This window comes from Zootoca vivipara, chromosome 6 (assembly GCF_963506605.1).
Source record: "Zootoca vivipara chromosome 6, rZooViv1.1, whole genome shotgun sequence".
Taxonomy (NCBI): domain Eukaryota; kingdom Metazoa; phylum Chordata; class Lepidosauria; order Squamata; family Lacertidae; genus Zootoca; species Zootoca vivipara.
In genome coordinates, this window is record NC_083281.1 from 10,795,824 (window position 1) to 10,816,968 (window position 21,145).

At 49.9% G+C, this 21,145-nt stretch overlaps 2 protein-coding genes across 6 annotated transcripts in view; one reads left to right on the forward strand and one right to left on the reverse strand.

Annotated features, from left to right (window-relative positions):
• The window catches only part of DOT1L (DOT1 like histone lysine methyltransferase), a 66,120-nt gene extending 61,964 nt beyond the window's left edge, over nt 1–4,156 (forward strand). For 3 of the 4 annotated variants that reach the window (XM_035117060.2, XM_035117061.2, XM_035117062.2), the window contains one exon: nt 2,749–4,156. In XM_035117060.2, coding sequence (XP_034972951.1) covers nt 2,749–2,756 — 8 coding nt within the window. In that variant the 3' untranslated portion in view covers nt 2,757–4,156. Of the gene's footprint in view, nt 1–314; nt 890–2,748 lie in introns of those variants that run through there. The other variant, XM_035117063.2, reaches the window with a different exon arrangement.
• Nucleotides 4,157–12,585: 8,429 nt separating this feature from the next.
• On the reverse strand, nt 12,586–21,002 carry PLEKHJ1 (pleckstrin homology domain containing J1). Of its 2 annotated transcripts, none has more exons than XR_009557719.1 (6): nt 20,871–20,999; nt 20,137–20,204; nt 19,328–19,394; nt 17,002–17,092; nt 14,253–14,399; nt 12,586–13,437 (listed from the first exon to the last, which is right to left on the reverse strand). XR_009557719.1 is itself a non-coding variant. In XM_035117064.2 (6 exons), the coding sequence occupies exons 1-6, from the start codon at nt 20,962–20,964 to the stop codon at nt 13,372–13,374; spliced, it is 450 nt and encodes a 149-aa protein (XP_034972955.1). In that variant the 5' UTR covers nt 20,965–21,002; the 3' UTR covers nt 12,595–13,371. The 2 variants fall into 2 exon arrangements, 1 of the variants encoding a protein (XP_034972955.1); XM_035117064.2 differs by having other exon boundaries at nt 12,595–13,437; nt 14,253–14,316; nt 20,871–21,002.
• Between the last annotated feature and the right edge of the window lie 143 nt (nt 21,003–21,145).

A 21,145-nucleotide genomic window follows, 5' to 3' on the forward strand; every position in this document is an offset into this window, starting at 1 on the left:
TCTCTGAGTTCAGCCAAAGTCCCTTCCCCCTGGCGCGTAAAAGGAGACAGGTAAGTGAGCAAGCCTCTACCCCGCTCAGCTTCTACGCCATTGCTGCTCATCGCTTGCCGCTGAGGCTGTCGTTCATTTTCTTCATGCTGCGCATTTGTCTGTCAAGCTGCGGCTGCTGCAATTTTTTTTTAAGTTTGCTTGCTTGCTTTTAAAAAAAATTTCCCCCGGTTGTGTCGTGTCACATAGTTGTTGTTTTTGCTTCTCTCGCTGTGAGCCATGCCAAAGTTCCACCTGCTGAGTTTGTTTCTTTCTCCTGTTTGCAGGTATTTTTAACCATGTGGTGCCTTCTGCCTCCTCCTCCTCTGCTCCCTCGCCTTCCCTTCCTTCTTTCTCCTCCTCTTCCTCCTCCCTTCACTTTGGCAGCAGCGCTGTCTCCAGTTGCGCCGCCACCGTGCTAAGCCTGAACCCTCTGCAGGTGGCTACCGCCTCCCCATCGTTCCACTCTTCCCCGGCCCCGGCGCACCCTTCCCGGCGCACCCCACCTCCCAACGTCTCCTTGCCTCCACCCCCTCCCCTCCTCGCTTCCAACAGCGACCCCGTCCTCCTGCAGAGCTTTTCCTCCCTGCCAGGCTCCGAGGCTTTCTTGCCGCCGCCGTCCTCCTCTTCCCCCGCTAACTCCGCTTTGTCTATTAAGCTAGCTTCTCTGCAGCACAAATCCTCCCGCCCTTCCTTCACTGTCCACCACCCGCCTCTGCCCCGCTTGGCGCTAGCCCAGGCCGCGCCCGGGATCCCGCAGTCCAGTGCCGCTGCGCCCGCTATGTGGGTCACCCTCGGCCTGCAGTCTCCTTATGCTTCGCACCTCCCCGGGGTTAAGCCGCGGTAATGGGCTCAGCTTGACCCTTTAAGTGTTCGTGCTTCGTAAGGTAAGGCTGGCCGGGAGGGGTGGGTGGGGTGGGGCAGGCAGCTTCTCCTGAGGCGTGGAGCCACACGTCTGCCCTTGCGGCCGTGTGTAACCTTTGTCCCCTTGCAAGGTGGTTGTGGGGTGGATGGCTGCTAATGGATTAAGGTTGAATCTGGGAGAAAAGGGTCAGGCGGGTGTGGGAGACTCCCTGGTCCTTCGTTGGGTTACTAGGCCCCGGACCAGGTGTGCACCCTGTGGGTCATTTTGGACTCACCGCTGTCCATGGAGGCCCAGGTCAATCCTGCGCCCAGGGCGGCTGTCTGCCAGCTCCATCTGAGACCCTCCCCGCCTGTGCCCTGTCTTGCCAGAGTGGTGCATGCCCCGCTTGGACTACTGCCATGCGCTGTCCGTGGAGCGACCTTTGAAGGTGACTCGGAAAATACAGCCAATAAAGAATGTGGCAGCTAGACTGCTAACTGGTCCCATATAACACAAGTCCTGCAAGACCTACATTGGTTCCCTGTACGTTTCCAAGAACAATCCGAAGTGTTGGTGCTGACCTTTAAAGCCCTAAACAGCCTCAGCCCAGTATACCTGAAGGAGCGTCTCCACCCCCATCGCTCAGCCCAGACACTGAGGTCCAGCTCTGAGGGTCTTCTGATAGTTCCCTTACTGCGAGAAGCGAGGTTGCAGGGAACCAGGCAGAGAGCCTTCTTGGTAACATTTGGAAGATAATCTGAACACAGCCCTGTATTTAATGTTTTATTTAAGGTTTTTAATGTTTGATTTACTGTGTTTTGATTTGATGGAACTGCCCAGAGTGGCTGGGGTAACCTGATCAGATGGGCAGTATATAAATAATGTTGTTCTTGTTCCTGGTTGATCTCGCGGCCCTTTGCACTACCTTCCTTGTGCTGGTGGCAGTCAGCAGTGCGGCTTCTGCCCTCGCATGCAGAATGCCATCTCCAGACAGGGCTGGGAGAGGCTCCTTTTCTGGAGAGCTGCAGTTGCCAGCCAGTGTAGACATTGCTGAGCTGGTTGGACCAGTGGCCTCACTCATCATAAAGCAGCTTCCTGCCTGGACCTGAAAAATTAACAACTCCTGATGACTTGCAATAACTGGAACCCGCGTTTGGAGGGTTGAGGAAGAGAGAGGGGGGATTCAGAGGCCTTGTTTGCCCACAAAGCAATAAAACTCCTCCTTATCATCATTATCATGTATTCATATCCCACCTTTTCCTTCCAAGGGCTCAAGGTGTAGTTTACCTGATTCTTTCCAGGGCATTTTTTTCAGCTGGAACTCTCCAGAACTCTTGTTCCAGCACTTCTCAGGGGGGCGCCCTTGCCATTATAAGGGAACACCTTTTTTCCTAGAAAATAGCACTGGTTCTTCCCGCACAGCAGCAGCTACAGCCCTGCGAGATAGGTTAGGCTGAGAGAAGTCTGTGAGCTGCTCCCAAGGGTCACCCAGTGAACGCCGTGGCTGGGAGGAGGATTTGAACTCTGGGCTCTCCCATATCCAGTGTTTCCCAAACTCGGGTCTCCGACTGCTTCTGGACTACAACTCCCATCATCCCTAGCTTGCAAGGCCAGTGGTCAGGGATGATGGAAATTGTAGTCCGAAAACAGCCGGAGACCCAAGTTTGGGAAACAGCACTATGCCACGCTGGCTCTGTCTTGCGGCAGGTCAAGCGAGGTGAGATTTCTGAGGGCCAGGCAGAGGCCCTGGAGGGCCGCACTGGGTCAAGCCTCTCCAGCCCTGCCCTTGTCGTCCTTGATTTCCCGGTTTCGTGAACTGTCCATAATCCGCTGGCTTAAAGTGTGCTTCTCCTCCTCCCTCTCTCCCGTTTCCACAGGTAACTAAGGACCTTCTACCTCAACCCCCACGTGACCTATGCAAGGCCAGCCTGGACCAACGCCTCTCCACTTCCACTTGAAGGTGCTGCCCTCAACCGCTGTAGACAGGGGCTTCTGGCTCCTCCGCCCCCCCCCCCAATCTCTCTTTACTACTGGACACATGCAGGAAAACCAGACGAGGAAAGAGACAGGCAAACGGAACGGAACCCTTGAGTCCTAAGCCTAAAAACCGGAAGAAAATGCTACTGTGAAATCTTAAGTGTATGTCTGAACGGCCTCCGATTTGTATTGTTGATATAGTATAGATATTTATATATTTTTTAAAGTTTGAGAACACGTGTTTTCACAAAAGGCACCCCTCTCCGCTCTGTGTTTTGTTCACTCCAAGCAAAGTCTTGGAACTGGGAAAAACATGCCGGGGAACGGGAAGAGTGGGGGGGGGGAGAGGAGGAGGAGGACTTTTAACAAACAAAATTACAGATTCCTCCCCGAAATCCTGCTAATAATAAAAGGACAGGCCAACACAAGCGGAGACACATCCAAAAGGTTCTCTTGGTGCTATTCATGCCTGACAGACGCTGTGCCTCTCTGGGCTGAGCTCCCCCGTGGTGCTTTTGTGTTTTTTTTGTGGGGCGCAGAGGCCTGGTTGTTTGTGTGGGGTGACCAATACCAAGCCACGTTCATATATAGAGTGAGTCTGACTCTTCTTTATTCCACCCGCTCCCACGAGATGTCTGGTCCATTTCATCGTCCGTGTCTCTTCCGCTCTGTAGTGAAGCCAGGGAAATGAGGAATCCAGGGCAGGTGGGTTATCCTCCTCGGAGCTGGCCTGTTAAAAGCAACCTCAGTTGGCCGTTGGGCAGTAGCTGGCATTGAGCAGGGCCCGGGGACGAACGGAGCCAGTCGTTTTGTATGGGCGTCAAGGAGGGTTGATGCCGGCTATCTGCCTCCCCCCCCATGCTGTAGATCTGACCACTGATGTGATGTAATGCTTATTTGAAGGTGGGGATGCGGCCATCGCACTCCCCTCCCGGCTTCCCAGCAGAATTCAGATATGGTGCTCGTGGGGGATAAAACATAGCCTCTCCCGCCCCAGAAGCAGACACCCCCGGGTGCGTTTCCGAAGCGAGGGGAAGGGGATTCCTCTGCCTTAACTGTGAAACCCAAAAAGGGTCGTGTTTGGAGTTAAAAGAGGGTTGAGGTGGGGTGGGGGGGACCCTGACCCACTGGCTTCTGGGGTGGGTGGCGATGAAAGCAACCCCTACCTTTCTGGCGGAATGGCTCCCGCCAGGCAGCCAAGCACTGGCAGGCATTTTCTCACGCCAAGGGCAGCTTCACCTGTATTTTGGGACTCCGCCTCAGGCTTGGGCACCTTTCTTGCCCGGGTCCAGGCTTTGTAGTCTTCTAGGTTTCCTTTAAAAAAAACCATTGCTTACAATTTTCTAAACATGCCATCTTTGGGGGTTCTGCCTTTTCTCATTTTGTCCTCCCCTCGGAGGCAGCAGATTGGGTCCCCGGCTGTCTGAGTCGCTGCTTTGGTCCTTGGAAGAAGCAAGGATGCTCCTCATCCTTGCCTGGTGCTCCTTCCTTCCTGTTTGTGTTCTCTCCGTCTCCCGCTCTTGGAATATTCCCCCAGGGATGACTTGTTTTGGGAGGCGATGGCCACACAGAGGCACCGCACTGGTGTTGTCGGCCAGGCTGCTTGCACTGGAAAACTTGAGAAAGTAGGCTGCCAAGTCTTGCGCTGGGCCTGCTGCCAACTTTCCTCCTTGGGGTTCTGGCATCCTTTTCGTGTGTCGCTGTTGTCGACGGCAAGATTTTTGATACTTGATCAAGACACGCAGCTTTGTACGTTCCGTCAAAGACAAGTCCGCTCACTGTTTCTGTCCTTGTTGCTTCTCAGTGGGTTGTGTTTTTTAAAAATGTAATTTCACACCCTTGCATCAGAGATAAAACACACACACACACACACCACGCAATCAAAGTTAACTTTTTTGTATCTTGCCTGACAACCTTGGTGCTTTGCTGATTAAAAAAATAAATAAATTGTGACTTGGGTGATCAGTGCATAGGAATAATTCTTACATTTGTGTTTTTAAAGGCACACAGCTTTCTGGGAATGGTGAGGTGGGGGGGGTCTGTTTAAAAACATATACACACTCATATGCTTTCTGCTAATTTTTTATCAGGTTGTGTCCATAGTGTAATTGGAAGCGGGAGACAAGTAGCAGTTTTGTTTCCTCAGGTGTGCCTAAAATCAGGGAGGAAATGGCAAGGGCATGAGGCAAGGGCACCGTCAATAAGAAAGTCTGTGATTATCACAGCAGAGGGTATCATTCTTGCTGAGCAGTCCCTAAAGTCTCACGTTTGCCTTCCGTACTTCTACGATCCACCTTGTGACTTTTATAAGATAGTCTCTTGCTGTTGCTTTTCCCTGAATTGGTCTGTCTTGCTCTCTCTCTCTCTCTCTCTCTCTCTCCACCTCCGCTAATGTCTTGGAGCAAACAACTGACTTCTCCTGACTTCACCATTCTGCTTGTTTTTCCTCGCCCCTGTTGGATTGCTCAGCGTCGGCAGAGAGCCGAAACCTCCCCCATTTCCAGGTTTCTTAAAACTCTCATTGCAAGATGAATGAATTCCTTTTGGCTTCGGTTCCCCCACCCCAGACGGAACATGGGGGGGGGGGGAGATGCAGCTCATTACTCTGGCAACCCATTTTTCCCTTCCGCTGTGCAGGACCAGCACGGAAATAACCCCCTAATGAATGTGGACTGGCTGCCAAAACCCTTTATCTTGCTTGGATGAGTCTCCGCTGCCTTCTGTTGCGTCACCGGCCAGGTTTCCAGCAGCACTCCAACTTCTCTTTCTTGCCCTCCTTCCACACTCGGGTATCTTTCCCCTACAGGCCCACGATGCCTGCAAATTTCCACTTTGGGGGAAAGTGTGGATACAGTTTGCGCTTTCTTTCCCTTTCCCTCCCTTGACCTTAGTCTTAGCAAGTCTTCTCCAATCAGCTGCAAATCTTTTCCTAGGTCTGAAACCAAAACTGATTTCTGTTTGGAGTTGCCCCCTTCTGTTCACCTCCTTCACCTCCCGCTCTGTGTTAAATTCGTAGGGTGTGAATTTCTCATACCTGACGCAAGAACAATGACTTGCTGCGCTTGGGTTGAGCTCTCTCCACCAACCGCTTTCTTTCCCCCTCTTTAAAAAAAAAATCCTCCATCTCCCCTCAAGCCGTCTTCTCATTTTCAGTACTCTTGAGGTCTCAAAGTGCGGTGTGTTTCATGCGTTGAACTTCCGTTCGGAATACAATCTTTAAAATGCCGGATTGGCACCTCTCCATAGCAGTGTTGAGCCAAGCAGGCAATAGGGCGGCGGGGGGGGGGGGCGCTTCTCCTCTGACCAGCCCCAGGGTTTTGATTTTATAAAAGCACGGGAGAGCTGGCCAAAGATACAAAGACCAAGCTGCCTGTTTTTAATTAACCGGGTGGTTCAAACTTGGGGCAGTAGGTCCTGTGTCCACATCCGAAGCCTGCCTTACCAGACCCCCTGGACTCAGCTAGGTTTCTTGCTGGTGCTGTCTTGTTTGCAAGAACTCCACGCCGAAACACAAATCCGCTTGGTGATCCATTCGGTTGCTGGGGCGGGACTCCCCGCCTCTGGAAAGATCACCCCCAAAGGACACTGGTATATATTTGCCCTGCTGCTTCTGGTACAGAGATGGAATCTCAGGGGCTCCCCAGTCTACAGCCTCCGGGGCTGTGCATTAAAATCGGAACCCCCACACCACTTTGTCTTGCGATGCAGTTCTTGGGAGAAGCTTGTAGTGAGCTGTTGGGGCCTCCCCTGCCTTGTTTTTATTTATTCATTTTTCTGAGTGGGATTTGCTGCTGCTACTGCTTCATTGGTGCTAGATGTGAAACAAAACCCTAAGGTGCTTGGCTGGGTTCTTTTTTTTACCCCACCCCGCCCCCGGCCCATTCCTTTCACCCAGCCAACCTGGTGACGACAGGCCACAAGGAAAGGAGGGAGGCTGGGTATTTTATTTTATTCTTTGCCAGTAAAACCTGCTTTAAGATGCTGTTTTTACTTTGTCCGCAGGCACACAGAGATTATTTGAAAGTTGCATAAGGGGAGGGGAAGGGAACTCGTCTTCTAACTTTCATTTTTCAGGAGGGGCAGAGTTTTAGTTCAGCAGCAAAACTCTCCAAAGGCTTGACCCTGTTTCTGGTGCAGAATATGGTGCTATTTGGGTGTGTTCGGGTTTCCCTAAGCCGTCAGGGCTCCACCTTATCTGAAGTTATCCTAGATAGACCAGCCTCTGCCCTCTTGGGGCCCCTCCCTTGAGAGCGGCAGTCCAAAACAATCTTGGAGGGGCCTCGCAATGGCAAACGCGGACCCTGCAGACTACAGGCTGAGGTCCTCATTTTCGCAGCTAACCTCTTCCATTCCATTTCCAAACACAACCTTTCTCCTAAACCGCTGGGCACGAGAACTCGTAGGGATCTAGCGTGCTTGGCTTTGAAATCCTAAGAGCGATGTCTGCAGCATCCTTTTTTTTTTTGCGGGGAGCGCACGCCCTTGCAGAATCTGAAACACACGCACACCCTGTGCTTTTCTGCTTCTCTTCCTCCCCCCTCCCCCCACCTAAGTCCCTTCTTTGCAACTTGGATAGTGTGTTTGGTGAAGGAACTTTGGGATTGGTTGCTAATGACGGTGTGTCCTCGCAAATGGGTTTGGTTTGAGATGGTGTGTGTACTCTTCGTGAAAGTGTGCGGGTTGCAACAGCGATGGTGGAATTTGTCTGCATCCACTGGAGTCGCTTTGTTTTTTAAAGGTTGTAGAATTGCTTCAAAATCAGGGCAGGGCGGGGGGCTTCTGGGGTTGGGTGATAATGGTGCTTCCCCTCCCCCCCCCCCGGAAACAGAACCACAGGGGGGGGGAAGGTAGCTTTTTGCAGGGTAAAAACTACTTTCCGATCAGTCTAACAGACACACTGTAGTAGATGAAGTCCATTAAGCAGGAGGCCACAAAATCTCCTGTGAAGTGTGAAATCGGCCTTGCCGGATATCTTAATATCCAGCAAGAATTTCCATAGAAACTGGCTTGCTTGTCTGTGTTTAACTAGGATAGGAATTTGTGGTACTCTGAAAGGAAGGTGGGTGCTGGGGAGTCGATAGCAAGCATCCCATTTGCAAAATATCTTTCTCTCGGTTGCCTGCAGGCAACTTCCCGGATGCAGGAGGCTGTTTTTGCAAATCTGGTCCAAAACAGGTCTTCCTCCCTACAGGTATTGGCTGGTCATGAGGACATCTGCTCAGCCCTTCATAAATCTGGATTTCCTCACCCACATGCACATTGGAACCTTAAAAAACAACAACACCTTAGCGCCCCCCCCTTTTCTAGCCTTGATGGGATGGAGATCTATTTAAAAATAAATAAGACCAGCTCCTCCTTTCAGCGCTTTGCGGTTTTTTGAGCCTTTTGAGAAACGTGCTTTGCAGAAACAGCCCTTGGGGGGCTGGTTAAGGAATTTTCTGGTTCCTCGCCCCTCCACAATGAATTGAGGCTTTGCCTTGCTGAAGCAGGTAGTTTGGGTGTGGGCAGGGCGGGGGGGTATTCAGTCAGTGATGGAAATTGCTGTTGCTCAGGAATTAAATCTGTAAAATGTAAAATAAAAGGAATCTGTTTGTAAATGGATTGAAGGGAGTACCCATATTCTTAGAGGTGGGATATTCTTTCCCAGCAAATAGGAACTTGATTTGTATACATTAGCCCATGGAAATGAAACCTATTTAAATTTCAGTCTTTCATCTGATGTATTTTGGGGGTTTATTTGTTTTGGCTTTGTTTTTGAGACTTTGCTCCATGAAATCTCGATCTGTCATTCTTCCATAGATCCATATGAACTTCTGGCGTTGTGTATATATGTATGTAATAATTGTTTATCTATATATTTCAGCCCCTTCCATTCCTTCTGATTCTCTGCACTGCAAAAAAAGTTTTATCTTTCTGTTTTAACTTCCACTTCAGATCGCCCCCCCCCCGCACTTCACCCTGATTTGTAATTGAAAAAAGAAAAGAAAATGGCTTTGAAGTTTGTCTTTATATTAAAAAAATGTATGTATTTTAATACACTGTATACCATTGTGGTGGTGCTTCTATCCTTTTTGAAGTTGTCTGGTTTCTTTTGCAAGAGACGTCCAGGTTTCACTAGCCAGAGGCCTGCATTCCCTCCTGGGGCCACATGCTAGAGATCAACTGAGTGATAAATGTAGCTTTCACCTTTGTAGAATCATAGAACTGCAGGAATCTCAACTAAATCATTTGCGGCAGATGGCCACCCAACATCTGCTTAAAGGCCTGCAATGAAGGAGATTCTACCACCTCCCAAGGGAGACCATTCCACTGTCGAACAGCTCTTACTGTCAGAAAGTTTTTTGAATCTCTTTTCATGTAACTTGAAGCCATTTGTTCAAGTCCTACCCTCCAGAGCAGGAGAAAACAAGGTTGCTCCATGTGACAGCCCTTGAGATAATTAGAAGATGGCTATGCTATCTCCTCTCAGCCTCCTCTTTTCCAGCTCCTTCAACCATTTCTCATCAGGCCTGGTTTCCCGACCCTTGATTATCTTGGTCTCCCTCCTCTGCACACCTTCCAGGTTGTCAACATCCTTCTTAAATTGTGGTGCCCAGAAGTGGACACAGGACTCCAGGTGTGGTCTGATCAAGGCAGATAGAACAGGACTGTTGACTTCCCTTGACATGAACATACTGGCTCATTGCAGTGATACCTCTCCCCATAATCCTCCATCCATTCTGGCAAGTAAAATGCAATAGCAGAGTTCAAGTACACCAGGATGGTGTGACTGGGGAGGAGACGTTGCCTGACCTCCTCCAGCCGCTATCCCAATGCAGTGGGGTAAAAACCCTCCACAAATGCACTTCGGAATGCAGAACTGGTCCCAGCCTCTTCCCACCCCTCTCTCTCACAAAGAAAGGCAAAAAGCCAAACGCCAACAAGACAAGTTTCGTTTATTAGCAGGGCAAGACAATCTGTGTGGACATAACAAAAGGGGATCTGGGCATGTCAACAAAACAGTAAAATTTAATGCACAGAAGTAATAAAACTGGCCAGTAATCCAGCAGGCAATGGTGCCTTGGGGCAGGGGGAGTACAGAAAGTACATTTTCACATTTCTACACCCTCTTAAGTACCTCTAAATAACTAGCCACCCTTTGCGGTTGGTGATTTCTCTCCCTCCCCACATTCGTCCCCCAAACTCTGCCCCTTTAGAGGACGATGGATTTCACAAGCTCCCATCGTCCATGAGCAACTGGCCAAGGATCGCAGACTCCCTGGTCTTGTTTCCCCTGCCTCTTTGCAGAAGAGGCATTCCTCTGCCTCACACATGCAGTAGTGAAATTCAGCCTCTTAAGGGCAGGGTTGGAGAAAGCAGCAGCCCCCCTCCCCCGGACAGAGTTTCGAGTCCAATATCAGCCAGAGAACCACAGCTTTCAGTGAGTTTTTAAAACGCCTCTCTAAATTTCACAGCAGATTTTTATATATATAAAAAAATTACATTCAGCTGCCAGTCCCAAAAGTTGGGCAGAGGAGAGAGAGGAAAGAAGAGAGCAAGGAGGGAAGGAGAACAAGCTATTTTTTTCTTTGAGGAAGGGAGATTTCTGCCGTCCCAGCAAGCAAGGGACCTGCTCTGGAGTGAGCTTGGAACCGCGCACAGTTTGGGCACCGACCTTGGGAAAGTTGCGAGGGGCTCTTCTCACTTTCCTGCATTGCCAGGCGCAGAGAGCAGCTCTGGTGCAGGGAATGCCAGCAAGGCACAACAAAACGGTAAAAGATGGCCGAGTACCTGAGGGAAATAGTTGTGTTGCCGCTCCAGCAGTCCAGCATTCTTCTGTCCAACACCACCTAGTTCAGGTATTCACAAACTTGGGTCTCCAGCTGTTTTTGGAACACAATTCCCATCACCCCTGATCACTGGTCCTGCTAGCTAGGGATGGTGGGAGTTGCAGCCCAAGGAACCCACTGGCGACCCAAGTTTGGGAAACCCTGAACTACCGTGTTTCCCCTTTTTTAAGACACCGTCTTATAACTTTTTTCCTCAAAAAAACCACAGGGTGGCTTATTTTCGGTGGGTGTCTTAAGTAAGATGCAAAGTGATACACAAAATAAGGAAAATATTTGGTGTGTGCAAGCAGTTTTGCATTTATTTCTATTCTGCTGCTGAGTCTAGTCTTCTTACAACACAAGGAGGCGGCTTGCCGGGTTGTCGCCCAGCAGCGCGCGCGGAGCGCCCCGAGCCTCTGGGAGCCGGAGGAGGCTTGCTGGATCGTTGTTTCCCTTGTGTTTCCTTGATTTCCTAATCCCTTCTTATCCCCGCCCTGTCCCACCCTAACCCTTCCCCACCCCCACTCCCACCCCCTCATCCTCCTAGAGCCATACCTTCACTGCGTGTTCCCTGCTGGGGGGTGCGGCTTGGGGGGGGTAATTTTTTCGGTTGCATAGGCTTCGTCGAGCGGCTTTTTAGCTGCTTGAAGGGGGAGCAGTCCAGAACGCTCCGTTTGCTTGCGCTGGGAGCGAGAGCGCTTTAGTGGCCGGGCTAATTTTAAGCTTTTGCCATGTTTTCCGTGCTCTAGGCTAGCGCTCTGAGCGGGAGCGCTCTAACCGCCGCCAGCTACCGGTATTTGGGCGGCAGGGTGCCATTTTCGCGCGCCTCAGGCCACGTGTCCAGTTTTAGGGCTGGCTTGTGGCGCCTTTGGAGGGGTGCTGTTGTGTGCGGAGGCTTCCACTCCCTCCCCCTCCTTTGTTGAGTCCATTGACAAGCGGCTTGAACCCGCTTGTCAGCGGTTCGCCAGGCTTTTCCTTGTCTGCGCTCTGACAGCCGCCAGTCAGCTGGGCTGGGGAGGCTTTTGTGACAGCTGCAGGTCGCGCCTTTTTTGCCGAGGGAAGCGCGGAGCGGCTCCTGGCTTGGTGGCAGCGCTTCCTGTTTGGTAGCGTCTCTCAGTCCTCCGCCTTGCGGAAAGCCTCCTCCTCCTCTTCCCCGCCCCAGTTGTCTCCTTTCCTCGCTCCCCGCCTTTTCTCTCTCTCTCTCACACACACACAGAGGGAGAGACACCGTTCCGTGCGCACGGCTGCTCAGCCATTCTTTCGCGAGCGTGTCACAAACACCGCTCTCCTCCTCCCCCCACCCATCCTTTCTTGCGTGCGTGTGCATGCCTCCTCTGTGCTTCAGGTCAACAGCTCGGCGAGCGCGAGCACCGAAAGAGGGCCGAGCGCGCGGTGCTTGTGCCTCCTCCTGTTTCTCCCCCCCCCCGCCCGTGTGTGAGGGAGAAATTAGCAGTTGAGGGCGAGGACGGATAGAGAGCTGCACGGCGCTTCAGCAGCAGCAACAGCAGCAACCAGTTCCAGGTGCCGAGCCGCGGCAGAAAGAGGAGGCGGCGCGCGGAACGCCCTGAGTCTCCGGGACCCAGCGGTGCTCTATAGCCCTTTGAAACCTCCTCCTCCTGCTGTTGTGGCTTGGGGCGCTTGGGGCGCTCCGTGCTGTGTTGCTGGGCACTTTGTCGGTCCCGCTGCTGGGGCGCTCGGCGGTCTCATTCTAAGCGGCGCTGCAGCAGCAGCAGCAGTAGCCAGTTCCGGGCACCAACCCAGCAGCCCTCCTTTTCCTGCCGCGGCCAGCATGCTGGGTTCTGCTGGCTCGGGGTATGGCTTATTTTCGGGGTATGGCTTAATTCCGCAAAAGTGTAAAAATCCTGCTACGTCTTATAAAATGACTACGTCTTAAAATAGGGGAAACACGGTAGGTGAACGCACATGCTTGCTTGGGGAATTAAAATGAGTGTGCTCCCACCCACCCACCCTGTTGAAAATGTTTCCTTATAGAGCAAGTAAAGAGTTACCCCATCCTGGGTTAGAATTGCTGAGGCCGGAGGGTGGGAAGGGCCCAGGAGTGGGGGCAATGACTTTTCAGAAACACACAGCCCACATCACTGGGAGGGGGAGATGTGGGGGGAGCAATTCAGCACCCCAGTATCCCTTGAAAGGACAGCACAGTGGCTCCCACCCAAACCAGGCAGCTGATGAGAAGGTGGGCAAAGCCAGAGCAGTTACTCATGCAGAGCTGCGGCGGGGAAACTCTACAGGAGGTGTACCGCAGATCTCAAATCTCAGCACAAAAGTTGGGAGCAAACCCGATTTGGGATGTTAATGAAAATCCAAGCATGATTCCCAGAAGGCCCCCCCCCGCCCCTTCCTTCAGCTCCAGGAGCACCCTTGCCAATGATGTTTGTGTGCATGTTTACACACACGAGGAAACACGATTCCGAGCTGAATAGCAGGTTCTCTGCGCCCTGGAAGGAAAGAAAATCGGCAACCACTGGAGTCAAATCTCCACTCTCGTTTCAACCCCCCCAAAGCTAGGAGGAAGCAGGTGTGTGCGTGGCGTTGCCCTCTGGAACGGCATGAGGGAGATCCTACAAAGATCCTGCGAGTTCGTGAAAGCAACTCACTCGGTCGGCGTACAGTCCTGACCCAGGAGTCTCGGGGGAGCTGTGCAAGGATGCTTGTGGTATGGTGAGGTGCCGGCCTGGATCCAAGTGCTCGGGGTTATACCTTCCGCGTGCCCAGCTGGAAACGGGCTTCCCCCGAGATGCCGTACTGCTCCAAGGGGTCCTGTGACAAAAGGAGAGGTGGGGCTTTGAGGGCTGGAGATGCCTAATTTGAAAGAGTGGGGGATACGAGTCCATAGCTCTGTGGCAGAGGAGATGCCCTGCATGCAGAAGGTGTCAGCTTGAACCCCAGGCAGGGCTGGGAATCCCCCCCCCCCCGCTCTCCCTGCACCTGAAACCCTGGAGGAGCCGCAGGGAAGTTGGCGTCATAATTCTAGGAGCTTCCCGACATTTCATTTTGGGATCCCAATGGGATCACATCTTTTTTAAAAAAACCATTTGTATATACACATCTGCCTTATTGGGTTCTATTTAGGATGGAGTAAAATGTAACAGGTGGCGCTGTGGGTTAAACCACTGAGCCTAGGGTTTGCTGATCAGAAGGTAGCGGTTCGAATCCCTGTGACGGGGTGAGCTCCCGTTGCTTGGTCCCAGCTCCTGCCAACCTAGCAGTTCGAAAGCACGTTAAAATGCAAGTAGATAAATAGGAACCGCTACAGCGGGAAGGTAAACGGCGTTTCCATGTGCTGCTCTGGTTTGCCAGAAGCGGCTTTGTCATGCTGGCCACATGACCTGGAAGCTATACGCCGGCTTCCTCGGCCAATAATGCGAGATGAGCACGCAACCCCAGAGTCGGTCACGACTGGACCTAATGGTCAGGGGTCCCTTTACCTTAAAATGTAACAAAATAAACACGGACTTCGAACCATAGTATCACGGGATGACCCAGGGCAGAAACTGCGCATCCTTGTCCCGGCCAATACTTCCCGGTCTCTGGGTGAGCACCCTCACCTGCTTTCTGGCCCAGGAGCTACTCACCTTTCCTGTCATCTTCAGGATCTCGTCCCGATAGAAGGCCAAGCTGCTCCTCATGAACTCGTAGCTGTTGGCAGAAGGAGAACGGATCCGACCGTGAAGGAGGAGGAGTTGATCTTGTTGCACCCAATGCTTCTGGGATTTGCGGTTCTGTTTTTGCGGTTGATAAGCCAACAGCTTTGATTATACTTTAAGGCTCTGCCTCGGGGATGGGGATCCTCCGGCCCTCCAAACTTATCTGTGTGGCCCTTGGATATTCTCCCCTGGCCACGCCCCTCACTGGCCCTCCATGAGACCCTCATTTTGGACTCACCGCTGTCCATGGAGGCACAGGTCAATTCTGTGTCCATCTGAGATCCTCTCTGTCTCGCCAGAGTGGTACTGTACATGCCTTGGTTTTCTCCTGCTTAGACTACTGCCATGCGCTCTACGTGGGGCTACCTTGGAAGGTGACTCGGAAATGACAACTAATCCAGAATGCAGCAGCTAGACTGGTGACTGGGAGCGGCTATCGGGACCATATAGCACCGGTCCTGCAAGACCTACAGGTGAAACTCGGAAAATTAGAATATTGTTGAAAAGTGCATTTATTTCAGTAATGCAACTTATTATTTTTCATTTTTCCTTTAATTTCTGCAAATGCTTTCTTTTGGAAATTCCACAGTCATAAAACAAATAGTGACAATAATACAAAAATAAACATCGCTATTACATTTCATTAATTACATTCCATTTATAATTGACCCGCCTAATGACAAATAACAAGTTACAGGGAACCAGGCAGAGGGCCTTCTCGGTAGTGGCTCCCACCCTGTGGAATGCCCTCCCACTAGAGGTCAAAGAGAACAACAACTACCAGACCTTTAGAAGGCATCTCAAGGCAGCCCTGTTTAGGGAAGCTTTTAATGTTTGATGGATCTCTGTATTTTAATGTTTGATGGATTTCTGTGTTTTAGAATTTCTGTTTTGTTGGAAGCCGCCCAGAGTGGCTGGGGGAACCCGGCCAGATGGGCGGGGTATAAATAATAAATTATTATTATTATTATTATTATAATTACAATTACAACAAATAAAGGCTTGACATATCTTGCTTTGCATGTCATGCATCTATCTCATATATTGGTTTCACCTTTTAAGTTGCATTACTGAAATAAATGCATTTTTTGACAATATTCTAATTTTCCGAGTTTCACCTGTATGTTGGCTCCCAGTACGTTTCTGAGCACAACGTGTTGGTGCTGAAGGAGCGTCTCCACCCCCATCGTCCAGCCCAGACACAGAGGTCCTCCTCCAAGGGTCTTCTGGGAGCTCCCTCCCTGTGAGAACTGAAGTTACAGGCAGAGGATTTTCAAACAGTGAAAATCCAGACAGAGAGGTTTTTTGGTCCAAAGTTATTGAGAAAATTTGCAAAAAAAAGGTAAAAAAAGTTTGGGGGCTATTTTTAACGAAAATCGCCAAAAATGACACTGCCGACATGGGCTGCGATATGTCCGGATTTTTGCCGAACACTGCTTCCAACTGCAGTAATGATAATAATAATTTGTTATTTATACCCTGCCCATCTGGCTGGGTTTCCCCAGCCACTCTGGGCGGCTTCCAACAGAAGAATAAAATAATCGATTAAAGATTAAAAGCCTCCCTAAACAGGGCTGCCTTCAGATGTCTTCTAAAAATCTGGTAGTTGTTTTCCTTTTTGACATCTGTTGGGAGGGCGTTCCACAGGGCGGGCGCCACCACCGAGAAGGCCCTCTGCCTGGTTCCCTGCAACTTGGCTTCTCGCTATGAGGGAACCGCCAGAAGGCCCTCGGTGCTGGACCTCAGTGTCTGGGCAGAACGATGGGGGTGGTGACGCTCCTTCAGGTATACTGGACCGAGGCCATTTAGGGCTTTAACGGTTAGCACCAACACTTTGAATTGTGCTCGGAAACGTACTGGGAGCCAATATAGGTCTTTCAGGACCAGTGTTATGTGGTCTCGGCGGCTGCTCCCAGTCACCAGTCTAGCTGCCGCATTCTGAATTAGTTGTAGCTTCCGGGTCACCTTCAAAGGTAGCCCCACGTAGAGCGCATTGCAGTAGTCCAAGCGGGAGATAACTAGAGCATGCACCACTCTGGCGAGACAGTCTTCCGGATATGTCCAGGGGGATCTGGACATATGGCAACACTATGCCAAGGAGATAAGCAACTACCTCCCTTTTAGAAGACAGTCCTACATTGGGAAGTTTTAAACGTTTGATGTCTTTCTGTGTTAATTGGAAGCTGCCCAGAGTGGCTGGGGCAACCCAGGCAGATGGGCAGTGTGCATCACTGAACTCTGATCGTGCCTGGATGGAAGGGGTGGGGGAAATGTTCAAACTAACCTGCACAGAGGGCAAACTTTACATATGTAGCTCCACCCACTCTTGACTCTGTCCCCGCCCACCACCGGCATGGCGGTGCTCACGGGCCTCTGCTCTTACCTGCAGTGAGGATTCAAGTAGAATAATAGAATTGTAGGGTTGGAAGGGACCCCCGAGGGTCATCCAGCCCCACCCCCTGCAATGCAGGAATCTCAGCTAAAGCAGCCATGGCAGATGGCCATCCAAGCTCTGCTTAAAAACCTCCAAGGAAGGGGAGTAGGCAGGCCGGTTTCCTCTGGGCGCTGCGCAGAGATCCAAGCAGCCTGCACTCTTTCCCTTCTGGTCCCCACCCCCTTGAAAAAAATTGGGAAGAAGGGATCCCCAAACCCCAGTTGACCGGCAGGCCTCACTCACCTCGCCCTCTGGAGAACCACGACCCACTCCAAACACTGCTCCTCTGTATCACATTCAAAGAAGTACTTTCTCTCGGGTTCTTCGAGGAAACCTGCAAACAGAGACTCCAAGCCATCAGTCTTACGACTCATTATCTACTGAACTTTAATAAAATTATGATTATTGGCCAATGATTATGGCCAAGCAGAAGGGCAGTATAGCTCATGTGGGAAAACAGCTCAAATCCCTTCTCAAACATGGGAGAGGGAGGCAAGTCAGGATCTCTTAGCCTAATTTACCTCTCAGCGGTTGTTGTTGTTGTTTTACGCAGGTAGTGCAAAAATTTTAAAAATTGTCCAGTAGCACCTTAGAGACCAACTAAGTTTGTTCTTTTGTGTGCTTATACCCAGAACAAATTTAGTTGGTCTCTAAGGTGCTACTGGACAATTTTTAAATTTTTTTCTTTATTTCGACTGCATCAGACCAACACGGCTACCTACCTGGATCTAGAAAAGGTAATGCAGGATTTATTCTGCCTCTTTTATTAGATTACATTTATGTTAACAAGCCCTAGTATAGAGGGACTACTACTATTCCATTTATGAAATCTCCTCTTTCAGACACATGACTCTTCTTCCCCAGTCTACAACTGGATCACTTTAGCAATACTGTAGTTGTAACTCTAGTTGTTTTAACCTGCTGGTCAGTGACTCTTGTCTCCCTGCTCCTATTCTGGCTTGTTTTTATAATGATCGTATCTTGCTTTTACAATTTTGTATTTTAGCTCTTTTTAAAATGCTGGTCTACGACCGTAAGAAACTGAAACAGCATTTTAAGGATTGTTTTAACAATTATTTGCAATGGTTTTTACTGATGATTTGTTAATTTTTCTAATGGTGGTTTGTAATTGTTTTACTGGTGATTTGTTAATTATTCTTTTTGATTTGTGCTCTGTTTGTGGTGTTCTCTTGTGTTACTGTTATTTATGGTCTGTAAGCTGCTTTGCGATTCACTGGAATGAAAAGCAGCATTGAAACGTATGAAATTGACTTTTCAGAGCTCGGAAGATCTTCTTGCATCGTGTCTGCTTGGGACAAACCCGAGCGTTTGGGCTCCCTGCCTTGCCTCCCAGCCTCCTTCAAACTGCTCATTATCCACCCCCTTGATGCCTTCAGAGTCTGAAACGCTGGATTGCCCATGCCAGTCCCTTGAGAGCAGTGGTTCCTAAAATGGGCAGTGCTTTCCCCTGGGTGGGGGGACCCTAAGAGGGTGGCAGGGGGACCCTGGAGGTGCCGATGACTATCAGATTTTGAAAAGCTGGCGTCACTAGATTAAATTGATCACTTCAGCTGCTGTGACGTACATATCCAATCCCTTTCGAAAGCTATCTTAAAAGAAAAACAAGTCTTGTTTTTTGCTGCCTGATGTAGAGAGGCATACATCCTTCAGAATACAGTCATACCTCGGTTTAAGTACGCTTCGGTTTGAGTACTTTTAGTTTAAGTACTCCGCAGTCCCGTCTGGAACGGATAATAATAATAATAATAATAATTTATTATTTATACCCCACCCATCTGGCTGGGTTTCCCCAGCCACTCTGGGTGGCTTCCAACCGAATATTAAAAACAGTACAGCATCAAACATTAAAAACTTCCCTAAACAGGGCCGCCTTCAGTTGTCTTCTAAAAGTAAAATAGTTACTTATTGCCTTGACATCTGCTGGGAGGGCGTTCCATTACTTTCAATGGGAAAGTTCGCTTCAGGTTAAATACGCTTCAGGTTAAGTACAGACTTCCGGAACCAATTGTGTACTTAAACCCGAGGTACCACTGTATCTAAATTTCTCACTAAGTCTCCACAAATCTGTGCTAATAAACCTAAAAGGGGTATGGGGTAAAGGTGAAGGAGCAGATATGTCAATCTCTTATTCTTATTATTCCCGTTACCATTTTCATGTATCTCATGGGATGTCTGCTAAAACACAATAAACTGACTATCTTAAAACCAGCAGTCACCGCTCCGAACCACAGCAGCAAATTCCAAATTGCCCTGCGAAGAATTTCTTTTGGCTGCCCTGAAATCTAGTGCCAAGTGCATTTGGCTGAGTGACCCTCTCTGAATACTGTGGGTGGAAGGGGGGTACTTGTGAGCTGGAAATGCCTTCCGTCTCCTCCCAAAATGGGTACGGACATCTCAGAGAGCAATTTGGAAAAATGTTAGATTTGTTTTGATTAGTGACCGATTTGTGAATACCAATAAAAAAAGAGAAAAAAGAAAAAAAGGCTCCCAGAAAAGGAAACCCAATCGCCCCCGTCTGTCTCCTCAATACTGTATCCCAAAGACTCACTAATGGAAAATATTTTGCCTTCTTCTTGGCTGATACTGCAGTGTTCCAACAGCAAAGCGCCGATAGGCTGGGGAGAGAGAAAGAGACACACAGAGATTAATTAATCACTTTCCACATTCGCTCAAGCTTTTAAAAGTAACCATGTTGTGCATATTCCCAACCCTGCTTTTAATTGAAAGCTGCACAAGGATTTTTCTTTCTTAAAAAAGAAAGAAAAATAAATGAAGAGGGCTTAATATATTCTCAGATAAACCCTTGTAAAAAGCCTTCTTTTGTCTTGTCTTCAGGTAAGTTCTACTCAAGAGGAGACTTAATGAAATTAATGGGAACCCCCCCCCCGGTGGTCCTATCTGCATTTCAGTGGTTTTACTCAAGAGGGCGGCCAGCGTTGGAGACAACCCCTTTATAGATTTTTCTATACAGTCAAATGGTAAATGAATTTTATTAAATAAGCAAAACAAATAAATAGACATATAAAAACACAGTTGTTTAGGGAGAGATTGGAGAACACCTAGAGATTGCTGGATTGCTCCTAAAAAAAATTCTTGTTCTGGTTGCTCTCCAAGAACAGGACTAGATCCAGAAGCCAGACTCTTCTAATAAGATCAAACTCTTTATTAGACTTTGGAATAATAATAATAATAAGTTTATTTTAGGCACTGCCTTCTCATCATGCTCCTACCACCCGGTGCAATTTGCCAGAGGACCTCATCACCTGAGGACTAGTAATCTGAGTGGGCTTTGCGTAATTATTATATCTGGCAAAGTTGCTAGTGGGTAATTTCCCCTGCAAGTAGTGAGCAAAATACCTCAGCCTCATCTGTTCGGAAGTAGAAGAGAAAGTTGACGACCAGTTTCACCAAACGCTTCTTCAGGGCTGCGGAGAAAGACGAGAGGAGGGAGTTGTTTGAGAGCTCTTGAACACGTATTTCTGTAGCTCTGTGATTCTTGCATTGTGGAGGGTTGGACTAGATGACTCTTGGGGTCCCTTCCAACTCTACAGTTCTACGATGTCCAAGGTTGGAAGAGCGAATATGAGCTCCTGTGACCTCAAGGCAGATGTTCACACAACCAGTGATTTTTACTAATTCAACCCTCTGCCAAGGGTCATCTCTAGAGATGCAAGGCAGTCATCTCAAAGAATGCATCCAGGACAGGTGGCCATCGCAATAAGATGATGACGGTAAGAGCAGAATCATGAGGGTTCTTTCGAATGTAAACACCTCTGGGCAAGCGAGAAAAATAAAAAACCGGAGTAACAGAATCATAGAACAGTAAAGTTAGAAGGGACCATGAGGGTCATCCAGATCAACCCCCTGCAACAGTAAAGGTGCTAGTCCTCATTGAGGACGAGCCAAGCCACCCCCGCGTTTGGGAGTTCTGCTACCACCCCAACCCAATAAACTCTGATGACGCCAAGAGAGCCGCTGCCTCTTCCTCCTCCCTACACCCCCTAGGAGGTGTGGCGTCACCCAACTCCCCCGGTGACGTCACGCCGCGATGTTCTCCCGTGACGTCACCCCTCCCCCTGCCGCCTCCTCACCGCTTCCCTTCTTCGGGGCGCGCATGAGGACCTCGGCCGCCTTCTCGGCTGGCTGCCGGGAGAGAGACAGCAGCTCCCTCTCGTTGTACCGCATCGCCGCCGCCGCCGCCTCCTCCCCGCCCTTCTGGCCCGCTCGGCTCTATGGCTCGCTTGCCTCCCACTTCCGCCCTAGACTTCGGGAGGAGCCGGAAGTGCCTTCCGCGCAGCAACGCGCAGGCGCTGTCGCGGTTTCTTTCCCGTTCGCCTCCGGCCTCCTCCCGACATAGCTTCCGGGT

Coding starts and splice junctions, on each gene's coding strand:
- PLEKHJ1 (XM_035117064.2), bottom strand. CDS start 20,964: ATGCGGTACAACGAGAGGGAGCTGCTGTCTCTCTCCCGGCAGCCAGCC. Junction 19,395..20,136: donor TCCGAACAGATGAGGCTGAG/GTATTTTGCTCA, acceptor CTCTCTCCCCAG/CCTATCGGCGCTTTGCTGTT. Junction 13,438..14,252: donor TCCTGAAGATGACAGGAAAG/GTGAGTAGCTCC, acceptor CTTTTGTCACAG/GACCCCTTGGAGCAGTACGG.